Source organism: Saimiri boliviensis, chromosome 5 (genome assembly GCF_048565385.1).
Source record: "Saimiri boliviensis isolate mSaiBol1 chromosome 5, mSaiBol1.pri, whole genome shotgun sequence".
Classification (NCBI taxonomy): domain Eukaryota; kingdom Metazoa; phylum Chordata; class Mammalia; order Primates; family Cebidae; genus Saimiri; species Saimiri boliviensis.
This window is the reverse complement of record NC_133453.1, coordinates 67,825,809-67,838,765: the sequence shown is the minus strand read 5'-3', so window position 1 is coordinate 67,838,765 and position 12,957 is coordinate 67,825,809. Positions and strand designations below refer to the sequence as shown.

The following is a 12,957-nucleotide window of genomic DNA, read 5'->3' as shown; positions in this document are numbered from 1 at the left end:
CATACTTGGCGGTTTTTTAATTTTTTTTATTTTTTGTAGAGATTGGGTATACCTCTGTTGCCCAGGCTGGTCTTGAACTTGTGGGCTCAAGTGATCCTCCCACTTGGGCCTCCCAAAGTGCTGGGAGTGCAGGCATGAACCACTGTACCTGCTCTGAAGTTTATTTTTTAGAAGGAACTTTAAAGATATATCCCAGGCCAGACATGGTGGCTCACACATGTAATCCCAGCATTTTGGGAGGCCGAGGAGGGCAGAATGAGGAGTTCGAGACCAGCCTGGCTGACATAGTGAAACCTCGTCTATTAAAATAGAAAAATTAACCAGGCATGGTGGCACACGCCTGTAGTCCCAGCTACTGGGGAGGCTGAGGCAAGATAATTCATTTGAACCCAGGAGGCAGAGGTTGTAGTGAGCTGAGATCACGCTCTTGCACTCCAGCCTGCACAACAGAGTGAGACTCTGTCTCAGAAAAACAAAAACAAAGATATGTCCCAGTATATTCAGCACTGTTCTTTAATTTCTTATACTTTGATTACATTATTGAGTCAGTTACCTTTTAAAAAACTTTTGATTTTGAAAAAATTTCAAATTTGCAGAAAGTTGCAAGAATAGTACAGTGATCTCTGTATATTTTTTACCTGAATTCACCAAATGTTGCCATTTAGCTACATTTGCTTTGATCATTCTCTTTTATAAAAATGTATTATTGTTGTTGAACTATTTGAGAGTAGATTGCAGATATATCCTGATCCTTTACCCTTCATTTCTCTTAAGTATGTATTTCCTAAAAATAAGGGCAACAACCATGGAAGAATTGTAAAAATTCAGGAAATTTAACATTGATACTGAGTCTCAAATTGTTGCCCGAGCTGAAGTGCCGTGGCACTAACTCAACTCACTGTAACCTCCACCTCTGGGTTCAAATGATTTCTCCTGCCTCAGCCTCCCAAGTTGCTGGGATTACAGGCACCTGCCACCACACCCAGCTAATTTTTGTATTTTTAGTAGAGACAGGGTTTCACCGTCTCGGTCAGGCTGGTCTCAAACTCCTGACCTCAAGTGATCTGCCCACCTTGGTCTCCCAAAGTGCTGGGATTACAGATATGAGCTACCTTGCCCAACTTGATACAGTACTATTTTCTGATATACAGTCCGTGTTTCAGATTTTGTCAGTTGATTTCTAGTAATTCTTTTATAGCAATTTTCTCTAATCCTGGATCCAATACAGAATGATAGTGCATTTCATTGTTACATCTTTTCATTCTTTAATCTTAAGTAGATCCTCAGCCTTTGTTTTTTCCTGACAGACATTTTTGTAGGGTATAGGCTAATTTTGTAGAAATCTTATTTTACACTGATTTGATTGGTTTCATTGTGATTAAACTCAGATAATGCATGTTTTTGCAGTACCATTACAAAAGTGGTAATGTGTCCTCAGTGTATCACATCAGCAAGTCCGTGATGTCAGTTTGTCCTTTGTTGGTTCAGTTAACTTGGGCCACTTAGTTTGGAGGTGGCTGCCAGATTTTTTCACTATAAAAGTACTGTTTTTTCCTTTGTAATTTATAAGTAGTTTGTAGGCAGATAAGACTGAAAATAGCCTGTTTTCCATCAAGTTTTTACCCAGTAGTTTTAGCATCCATTAATGATTCTTGCTTGAGTCAATTATTTTACTATGATGATTGTAAAGTGGTGATTTTGTAACTCTATCATACCTTTTCAATTTATTAGTTGGCATACTAGTATAAGAAAGAGCTTTTCTTCTTCCCCTTATTTATTTTTTTATTTATATCAAACTCAGGATTCTTTTTCTGTTTTTTTTTTTTTTTTTTGAGACAGGGTCTTGTTCTATTACCCAGGCTGGAATGCAGTGGTGTGATCAGAGCTTACTGCAGCCTTGAACTCCCAGCCTCAAGCAGATCCTCCCACCTCAGCCTCCTGAGGAGCTAAGACTGTAGTACCACCACGCCTAGCTAATTTTTAAAAATTTGTTGACCAGGCTGGTCTTGAACTCCTGGGCTCAAGTGATCCTCTGACCTGGGCTTCTGAAAATGGTGGGATTACAGGTGTGAGCCACTGCACCCGGCTAAGGATTCTTTTTTTTTTAAATTCAATGGGTTATGTACAGTCTGTTACTGCCACTAATTTTGATGTTGAGATTATCCCAAATTTGGCAGGTGGCCACCCTTTCAGACACTTTTGAGTCTTTCTGATATGTCCTTACAATTTTGAGGACACTTTACTTTCTGGCACAGTAAGATGTTTCCAGATTCATCTTGTACTTTCCCTGTTAGTTCTGGAGTCAACCAGTTTCCCATGGAACCCCTGGTTTGGTGTAGTAGGAAAGGGTATTTAGACATAGTGGACCTTAAATATTTTCCTTCATGTCTTTTTTCCCCCATGCATTATTTTAACATCATTGATGTGTTTCTTTAATGTGTGGGGTTTTTTTTGTAGGTTTTGTTGTTGTTGTTTGTTTGTTTGTTTGAGACAGAGTGTTGCTCTGTTGCCCAGGCTGGAGTGGAGTGGCATGATCTCAGCTCACTGCAACCTCTGCCGCCTCCTGGTTCAGGTGATTCTCATGCCTCAGCCGCCCAAGTAGCTGGGACCATAGGCATGTACCACCACGCCGAGCTAAATTTTTTTTTTTTTTGTAATTTTAGTAGAGATGGGGTTTTGGCATGTTGGCCAGGCTGGTCTTGAACTCTGTAGCTCAGATATTCTGCCTGCCTTGGCCTCTCAAAGTCGTAGGATTACAGGCATGAGCCACTGCACCCAGCCATATTTAATGTATGGCTTTGTTGTTGTTGTTCATTTGTTTTTTGAGATGGAGTCTCACTCTGTCACCCAGGCTGGAGTGCAGTGGTGCAATCTTAGTTCACTGCAACTTACACCTCCTGAGTTCAAGCGGTTTTCCTGCCTCAGCTTCCCAAGTAGGTAGGACTATAGACATAGGCCACCACGCCCAGCTAATTTTTGTATTTTTAATAGAGACGGTTTCACCCTGTTGGCTAGGCTGTTCTTGAACTCCTGGCCTCAAGTGATCCATGCGCCTTGGCCTCCCAAAGCGCTGGGATTACAGGCATGAGCCACGGTTCCCAGCCTTAAATGTACTTTTAGGTCAACAAAGGTCTCTTCCTGCAACAAATTTCCTGAGAATTTCTCATTATTAATGTATCAGATTAGATATTTATATGCTTTCAAATGAATAATTATATCTTATTATACAAAGATAAATGCCAACATTTCAGCCTTACATATTTTAAACAGATTTTATTTTATTATAAAAATAAGAATATTTTCTCTTTGGATTTCTATCTTTAAAGAGACATTGTTTTATTCTCTACTTTTTACTACTATAAAAAATCTGTGGTAATATCTTAGTAGATAAGATCTAATTTTACAGATACTGCTTCTTTTTATTTTTTTGAGATGGAGTCTTGTTGCGTTGCCCAGGCTGGAGTGCAGTGGCGCATTCTCAGCTCACTGCAATCTCTGCCTCCTGGATTCAAGTGATTCTTTTGCCTCAGCCTCCCAAGTAGCTGGGATTATAAACACCTGTCACCACACCCGCCCAATTTTTTTTTTTTTTTTTTTTTTTTTGTATTTTTTAGTAGAGAGAGGTTTTCACCATGTTGGCAGGCAGGTCTTGAACCCCTGACCTCAGGTGATCTCCCTGCCTTGGCCTCCCAAAGTGCTGGGATTACAGCCATGAGCTACTGTGTCCGGCCCAGATAGTGCTTCTTAATAGCGTTTTGCACATTCTCTTATCTGTTTTGCATAATGTCACCGAAAGTGGTATGCTCAAGTACCATTCTTGTAAGGTAGGCAGGTGACAGTAACATAATTGTGATATCCCTTAACCTTATGACCCAAGCATGATATTGCTCTTGATCCTAGTGTCATTGCCACTCCTTTCTTCTTCACATAACTTTCAGAGTCACTGGAATGGACAATGCTCATATTTTATTTCAGTAGCCTAGACAGGAATTTGGAAATGTCACTACTACTTTCAAATACTTTTCTTTCACAATGTACTTTCTAAAAAAAATCAGAATATAGCTTTATTGAGATATATACTGTGCAATTCATTTATTTAAAGTGTAAAACTCAGTGGTTTTTAATGTATTCAGAGTGTGTAATCACAGTCAACTTTAGAACATTTTCATCACTTCCAGCAAAAACCCTAAACTTCATTAATAGTCACTTTCCTTTACTCTGTCCCCTAGTCTTAGTCACTAATCTGCTTTCTATTGCTATAGATTTGCCTATTCTGGATACTTTAGAGTTCACTTTTTAGAAGACTCTTAAGCTGAAAAAAGGAATATTAAGGCGTATATGTCATAGCAGGGAGCAGGGGTGGAAAAATTAGCAGCAGTTCTTTATCTGCTTTTTGAGTTCATAGAGCAGTTTACGTGTAGTAAGGCAGGTGCTATTGCCGGAGCTCTGAATGTTGGTAATTCAGTAAGTGGTGAGTTGGAGGGACTGGTCCAAAACTTGGTAGCTGCTTGCCTAGCAGGTCCTAGTTTAACAATACTTCTCTCATTTGAAATGCTGTCTAATACTGGTTAATAGTAGCAGCAACAGCAACAGTAGCAATAGTATTAAATGTATGACATTTATTGAGTACTTGCACAATGTGCTGATTTTATAAGTAATTTACATGTATTAACTTACTCATTTAACCCAAACAACATTCCTGAATTAGGCACCATTATTCTATTTTATAGATGAAAACTGAAGCACATTTTATTGTAGATGATTTTTTAAAGTATAGTTTAAAATGATGAAACTACCCATGAAATTAAACTTGTTTATATGTAGAGTTAATACTTTTTAATGACTGCAAAAATTCATTCTCATTATTGCTATTTTTTCCATTTCAGTGAAACTGCTTTTGGTTACAAGGGTCTAAAGATCCTGTTATACTATATTGCTGGTAGCCTGTCAACAATGTTCCGCGTTGAATATGCATCTAAAGTTGATGAGAACTTTGACTGTGTAGAGGTAAGAGAACAGAAGTACATTTTTACTGTTTTCCAATTGAGTTGATTTTAAAATAAGGTTTTAGGCTGGGTGTGGGGGCTTACACCTGTAATCCCAGCACTTTGAGGGGCCAATAGGGGCAGATATTTTGAGCTCAGGAGTTGAAGACCAGCCTGGCCAACATAGTGAGACTCCATTTCTCAAAAAAAAACCAAAAACCAAAAAACACACCAAAAAACAAACACATCACACAAAAATTAGGGGAGCGTGGTGGCATGTGTCTGTAATCCCAGCTACTCAGGAGGCTGATGTGGGAGGATGGCTTGAGCCCAGGAGGCAGAGGCTACGGTTGGCTGAAGTCATGCCACTGCACTACAGCCTGGATGACAGAGCTAGACCCTGTCTCAAAAACTAAACAAACAAAAAAATAGGTTCTAAAAATTAAAGGTTTGGGCTGGGCGCAGTGAGTTGTGTTTGTAATCCCAGTGCTTTTGTAGGCCGAAGTGGGAGAATCTCAAGCCCAGGAGTTGGAAACCAGCCTGGGCAACATAGAGAGACCCTGTCTGTACAAAACAAATTTTAAAAATTAGCTGGGCATGGAGACACACATCCTTAGTCTCAGCTACTTGGGAGGCTGAGGTGGGAGGATTGCTTGAGCTCAGGAGCTTGAGGCTGCCAGTGAGCCATGATAGCACTACTGCACTCCAGCCTGGTCAATAGAACAAGACCCTGTCTCTTAATAAAAAAAATTAAGGTTTGAGGGAGGAGAGAATCTATTCTATGGTAGTTTTAAAATTACATACTCAGGCTGGGCGTGTTGTCCCAACACTTTGGGAAGCCAAGGCAGGCAGATCACCTGAGGTCAGGAGTTTGAGATCAGCCTGGCCAACGTGGTGAAACCTGTCTCTACTAAAAATACAAAAATCAGCCAGGCGTGGTGGTGCATGCCTGTAATCCCAGCTACTCGGGGGGCTGAGGTGGGAGAATCGCTTGAACCCAGAGGTGGAGGTTGCAGTGAGCCGAGGTCACACCATTGCATTCCAGCCTGGGCAACAGAGCAAGACTCCATGTCAAAAAAAAAAAAAAGGAGAGAGAGAGAGAGAGAGATGAGTATGTGTCTGTGGTAGACTGAATAATAGTTCCCCCCTCATATTGCAAAAGGCACTTTGCTGATATAATTTAAAGTATCTTGATATTATCCTGGAATATTTGAGTGGACCGAAGTGTAATGACATGTATCCTAATGAGAGGGAGGCAGAAGGAAACTTGATGACAGAAGAGGAGAAGGCAGTGTGACCACAGAGGCAGATGTGATGTGGCCACAAGCCAAAGAATGCTTAGTCACTAGAAACTGGAATAAGAAAGGAACAGATTCCCTTCTAGACCTTCCCGAGGGAGTATATTACCTTGATTATAGCCCAGTGATACTAATTGCAGACCACATCCAGAGTGTAGGAGAATAAATGTTGTTTTAAGCCACCAAATTTGTGGTAATTTATTATAGCAGCCACAGAAAACCATTATAGGTTTTCATACCAGGAAGTGGGATGCTGCTTTAACCAATAACTAAAAATGTGTAAGTGTCTTTGGAGATAGGTAGAGGCTGGAGGAGTTTTGAAGGTGCATGATAGAAAAAGAATAGATTACCTTGAATGGACTGTTGGTAGAAATATGGATGTTAAAGGAAATATGGATTGTTGGTTAGGGCTCAGAATGAAGCTAGGTGTGTGGGAGAGAAAGCCTGTACCATCTTAGAGAATATAAATATTGTCATAAACATAGTTTTGGTAGAATCATGAACATTAAAAGTGCCTCTGCTACTGAGGAGACTGAGGCAGGAGAATCATTTGAGGCCAAGAGGTTGAGGCTGCAGTAAGGTAAATATGATCATGCCCCACTGCACTCCAGCTTGGGTGACAGTGAGCCCCTTTCTCTTAAAAAAAAAAAAAAAAAAAAAAAAGCCAGGCTTCATGGCTCACATCTCTTAAAATAAGTAAAGGCCAGGCTTGGTGGCACTTTGGGAAGCCAAGGTGGGTAGATCACTTGAATTCAGGAGTTCGAGCCAGCCTAGACAATATGGCAAAACCCCATCTCTACCAAAACCCCCACCCCCACCCCCGCCCCCCCCACCACACACACACAAATTAGCTGGGTGTGGTGGTGTGTGCCTGTAGTTGCAGCTACTCTGGAGCCTGAGGTAGGAGATTGGCTTAAGCACGGGAGGTGAAGGTTGCAGGGAGCCAAGATTGTGCCACTGTACTCCAGCATGAGTGACAGAGCCAGACCCTGTCTCCAACAACAACAACAACAACAACAACAACAACAAAAGAGGGCCTCTTGTTGGTGAGGGCTTAGAACAAAATGAGGAACATGTATTTGGCAACTGGAGGAAAGGAGATCCTTGTTCTATAGTGGCAGAAAGCCTAGCTGAACTATGTCCTGCAGTTATGTGGAAAGGAGAACTTCCTGTAAGCAATGAACTTGGGTATTTAGCTGAGGAGGTTTTCATGCAAAGTATTGGAGGTGTGGTGTGATTTCTGGCTGCTTATAGTAAAGTGAGGAAAGAGATAAATTGAGGGAAGAATGGTTAAACAAAAAGGATACAGGACTTGATGATTTGGGAAACTCTTAGGCTATCCAGATTGCAGAAGACACTAGTTAGGATATTTATTGTCAGAAAGGTGGGAAGTGTGCTCTGGAGAGAAAACTATGAGTGTGGCAGGATAACCTTTTACTAGTGGTGAAGGGATTAGGCATGTGACTCATGGATCTCAGTTGTCTCAGCAAAGAGCTAGTAATATAGATCTGGGGGACATCTGTGGAGGACCCTCTTGTCTAATGGTGTGAACCCTCATAACGTACACAGGTGACTCAAGGGTTGTAAGAAATAAAACTTTAAAGTATAGCTTGGACTGACAGGACAAAATGAAGGAAGGCTGTATGAACTCTCCAAATTCCATAGGCAGGAAGTGGGCTAATTAAACTGCCCAGCTGCAAACATGTGCTACCCTTAAAGAAAATGGAAGAATGACTCTGAGAGCAAAGCTCTGGATCCAGAGTGTAGAGTTGCAGGACACAGTTATTCTTAGGCCTTGAAACCTAATGGAATTTGCCGTGCTGGATTTTTGAAATTCCTTGATACCAGTGGCTCCTCTCTTCCTTCCATTTTCTCTTCTGGAATGAGAGAATCTGTAACTGTTGTCCTATGCCTGTTCTACCATTGTCTTTTGGAAGTGATACTTTGTTTTCTGATTTCACATGTTCATAGATAGGAATTTTGCTCTAGGATGTATCATACTCAGAGTCTTACCTATAGCTGATTTAGATGATGAGATATGTGACTTTTGAACTGATTTTATCTAGATGAGATTTTGAACTTGAGTTGATACTGTAATGATTGAGACTTTTAGGAATGTTTGAGTGGTATGAATGTATTTTGCATGTGGGATGGACATGAATCTTTGAGGGCCTTACGAAAATTATGTATTTTAGACTTATAAAATTATATATTTTAGAATGCTCAGAAACAGATTTCTGAGCATTCTTTATTTAAGGGCATTGAAACTTTAAGCAATACTTCACAGAGGTGATATTTTTTTTAAAGATTAAATCCCATTTTGTTACTAAACAATATGTTTTAAAATGGAAAGTTTACATTCTTATAGCAAAAATCTCTTTTCTTTGCACTTACAAATCCAGCAAGTTTTAGTAAATCATATCTGATATACTGTTGGTAATACTGTGCTAGACATAAGTGTGACAGATGAAATACATTACTTCATACTATATGTCATAACTTTCTTCTGAGGAAGTACCAGTTCCTGAAGAATTAACAATGAAAACAACTTTTTCAGGGCTTTAAACTGACTTTAACTGCTCTGTGCCTCATCTTTATTTTTGGTTGAAACCTCTGATTACTGGAACTGACTGACTTGGCTTTTGCTTTTTTTGTGTGATGGAGTCTTGCTCTGTCGCCAGGCTAGAGTACAGTAGTGCAATCTTAGCTCACTGCAACCTCCACCTCCTGGGTTCAAGCAATTCTCCTGCCTCAGCCTCCTGAGTAGCTGGGACTACAGGCGTGTACCACCACACCCAGCTAATTTTTCTATTTTTAGTAGAGCTGGGTTTCACTATGTTGGCTAGAATGGCCTCAATCCCTTGACCTTATGATCAACCAGCTTTGGCCTCCCAAAGTGCTGGGATTACAGGCGTGTGCCACCGCACCCGGCTTCACCCTTTTTATTATTTAAATTTTGAGGGATTTGTTATATTGTGACGGTTTTGTCCAAAGTCATACAACTAATAAATAATCAGTATTGTATGAGGAAATGATAATTTAGTGTTGTTATGCATAATATATAATAATATCCTGATTAAAAGATGTTAGGAACATTTATGACCTTTTCTAAGAGGGTCTGGGCTCTTGTGCTTACTGCTTTTTCTTTCTCTTCCTTTTTTTAAAAAATTTTACTTTTAAGTTCTAGGATACATGTGCAGAACATGCAGGTTTGTTACATAGGTATCTTTCTCCTTTTTACCATATGTTTTTACCCCCCTTATTTAAAGGTTTTTTTAAATTTTTAATATTTTGTAGAGATGGGGGTCTTGCCATATTGCCCAGGCTGACCTCAAACAGTCTTCCCACCTTGGCCTTCCAAAATTCTGAGATTCTAGACACAAGCCACCATATCCACCCTTCTTCCATGTTTTATGCCATGTGCTCCCAGTTTACTGCTATCATCCTAAGGGGCTTCACACTAGGAAACAATCCCCTTATGGTTAAAAATACCATATTGGGGCCAGGCGCGGTGGCTCAAGCCTGTAATCCCAGCACTTTGGGAGGCTGAGGTGTGTGGATCATGAGGTCAAGAGATCGAGACCATCCTGGCCAACATGATGAAACCCTATCTCTACTAAAAATACAAAGATTAGCTGGGTGTGGTGGTGTGCACCTGTAGTCCCAGCTACTCGGGAGGCTAAGGCAGGAGAATTGCTTGAACCCAGGAGGTGGAGGTTGCAGTGAGCCAAGATTGTGCCCCTGCACTCCAACCTGGCAACAGAGTGAGTCTGTGTCTCAAAAAAAAAAAAACCATATTGGTACGCTTGATGGAATCAGACTATACTGTATGTCATAACCACCTTCTGCAATAGTAGCAGCTCCTAAAGCATTAACAATGCAGCCAACTTTTTCAGGGCTTTAAACTGACTTTAACTTCTGACTTTTCATCTTTTGCCACCCCTATACCCCATTATAACATGAATTGTGCCTAGTATGAAAAAGATCTGAAGTATTTTCATATTCATGTTCAGCTTTACTATTAGAAATATTTTGAGTACTACTTGGTTTTTTTGTGTGTTTTTTTCCCCATTTCCCAGCCATGTTTGAGATGACTGAGCTTGCCAGATAAATAATGTATAACTACATTTAATATGTTTTATTTAATATAGTTTGTGTCCCAGGATAACTTTTGAAATTTTACAGATACAGAAGTGATTCTGAATAGTACTGTAGGGTTTGATGTTTGAAAAAATTTAATATGAGATGAACTAGCATTTAATACATTTATTAAAATAGGTTTTTTTTAATCAAATATGTAGATTCCTAAATTCTCCAGACCCAAGCCCAGCTAGATATTCTTCTTAAAAATGCAGGTGATATTTTTCCTTATGCATAAATCCACTCTTGGAGGGTTTTTGTTTTTTACAGTTGCAGCTGATAACACTGAATTGATTTCTTTGAAAGAACTATTGACTTAGTTATAGATAAATCTTTTAAATACTTCACGCAGTGAAAATAGCTGTGTATTTGCATTGACATCTAATTGTTCCGTTCTTGAACATTAGGTTTTTCATTTAGAAGTACTGTGCTAGGAGTAAGGAATCAATCTTTTATAATTTCTTTTTGTAGAGTTACTGTTACTTATGTGCTTCGTGGTGAAAGATCATTTATATTGAGTATTCAAACAAAGACTTTTTTCATCTTATTATAAAATGATTGGGTAGGGGATACATGGGTCATGGGTTTACATCTTCTATCTCAGTCTGCAGTGAGTGTTCATTCCATAGTGTCTTCTGTGTTCTTGATGCCAGCGATACGGTGGCAAACAAAGTCATGGAGCTTACATTCTAGCCAAGAGGAACAGTCAGTAAACAAAATAGTAAATAAACAAATTAAATTCAGGTAGTGTTAGGAAGAAAAATTTTGCTCATTTCTGAATAATGAAGGAGGAACCATCCATGTTATAATCTGAGGGGAAAGTTTACTAAGTAGAGAGACCAGCAGATACAAAGGTTCTAAAAAGATAGCATTTTTGTCATTTTTGACGTGCAGAAAGATGACTGGGGTTAAATCTTCATGGTGATGGAGAGGGGTAGGAGATGGTTAAAGGGGATGCAAAGCTACATCATGTAGGATCTTCTGTTCTGTGATAGGTGTTTGCAAGAAATAAAAGTAGTTGACATCCTTTAGAGGGTTTTAAGTAGGTGGAGGTTATAAACGGTGTGATTTATTTACTTATTTATTTATTTTTGAGATGGAGTCTCGCTCTTGTTGTCTAGGCTATAGTGCTGTGGCACAATCTTGGCTCACTGCAACCTCCACCTCCCGGGTTCAAGTGTTTCTCCTGCCTCAGCCTCCTGAATAGCTGGGATTACAGGCATGTACTAACATGCCTAGATAATTTTTTGTTTTTAGTAGACACAGGATTTCTCCATGTTGGTCAGGCTGGTCTTGAACTCCCGACCTCAAGTGATTTGCCTGCCTCGGCCTCCCAAAGTGCTGGGATTACAGGTGTGAGCCACTGTGCCTGGCCGTAATTTATATTTTTAAAAGATGATTCTGGCTGCTGTGCAGAGAACACACTGTATGGGGCAAAAGTGAAAGAAGAGAGACCAGAATATTGCAGTGTTGGAGGTGACACTGGACTTACTTGTCAGAGTGAGGATACTTTTTGGAAGTTTGCTATTGAATTAGATGTGATGGATGAGGAAAAGAAACAAGGAGAACCCTATTGCCTAAGCAGTGGGGGTTCAATTATGGTACTGTTAACTGGGAAGACTGTAGAAGAAATAGGTTTAAGTGGAAAAAATAAAAAATTTTGTTTTGAATGTGTTAGGTTTGAGTCTAGTGTATGTTAGGGCTTTGCAGATCATACAACATAGGTTGTCAGCAGCCATAACGTCTACTTAGAAGTTATTTCTTATTAGGATTATGTCATTACCTTAATTTTTAATCATCCAGTCTTTTTTCTTTGCCAAGCTGAATGCTCTAGTTGCAACTAAAATCTTTAGTCACAATTAAGACGCCTATAAAATCTCTACTAGCCATCATCTCTAAAGGAAACATAATTCTGAATTTTATAGTACAGTAAACTTGATTATTCAGACATGGATTATTTTTTCATCTATGGTTGTCCTTGGCCTTTGCTTTTATTAACACCTGCTCTGTGCTGGTAATGCCAGATACTCTGTAGGCTGACTCAGGAGGATCATTTGAGGCCAGGAATTTGAGATCAGCCTCGCTAACATAATAAGACCCTGTCTCTTTGAAAAAAAAGAAAAAAGAAAAAAGCAGAGCAGTGGGGTGCTGGGCATGGTGGCTCAAGCCTGTAATCCCAGCACTTTGGGAGGCTGAGGTGGACAGATCACTTGAGGTCAGAAGTTTGAGACTAGCCTGGTGAACATTATGAAACCCCATCTCTACCAAAAATACAAAAATTAGCCGGTGTTGTGGCATGCTCTTGTGGTCCTAGCTATTTGGGAGGCTGAGACAAGAGAATCGCTTAAATTTGGGAGGTAGAGGTTGCTGTGAGCTGAGATCGTGCCACTGCACTCCAGTTTGGGTGACAGAGCAAGACTCCATCTTTAGGGGAAAGAAAAAAAAAAAAAAAGGTAGGCATGATGGCATGCTCCTGTAGTCCTAGCTACTTGGAAGACTGAGGTAGGAGTATCTCTTGAGTCCAGGAGGTCAAG

The 12,957-nt window shown here is 39.9% G+C and overlaps 2 protein-coding genes across 3 annotated transcripts in view; one reads left to right on the top strand and one right to left on the bottom strand.

The window, feature by feature from the left end:
* Nucleotides 1-12,957, bottom strand: part of SLC25A12 (solute carrier family 25 member 12) — a 231,767-nt gene that overhangs the window by 166,519 nt on the left and 52,291 nt on the right. The window lies entirely within an intron of this gene.
* Nucleotides 1-12,957, top strand: part of HAT1 (histone acetyltransferase 1) — a 72,661-nt gene that overhangs the window by 24,553 nt on the left and 35,151 nt on the right. For both annotated transcript variants that reach the window (XM_003921876.4, XM_074399469.1), the window contains one exon: nucleotides 4,887-5,007. In XM_003921876.4, the coding sequence (XP_003921925.2) occupies nucleotides 4,887-5,007 (121 nt within the window). The remainder of the gene's footprint in view (nucleotides 1-4,886; nucleotides 5,008-12,957) is intronic.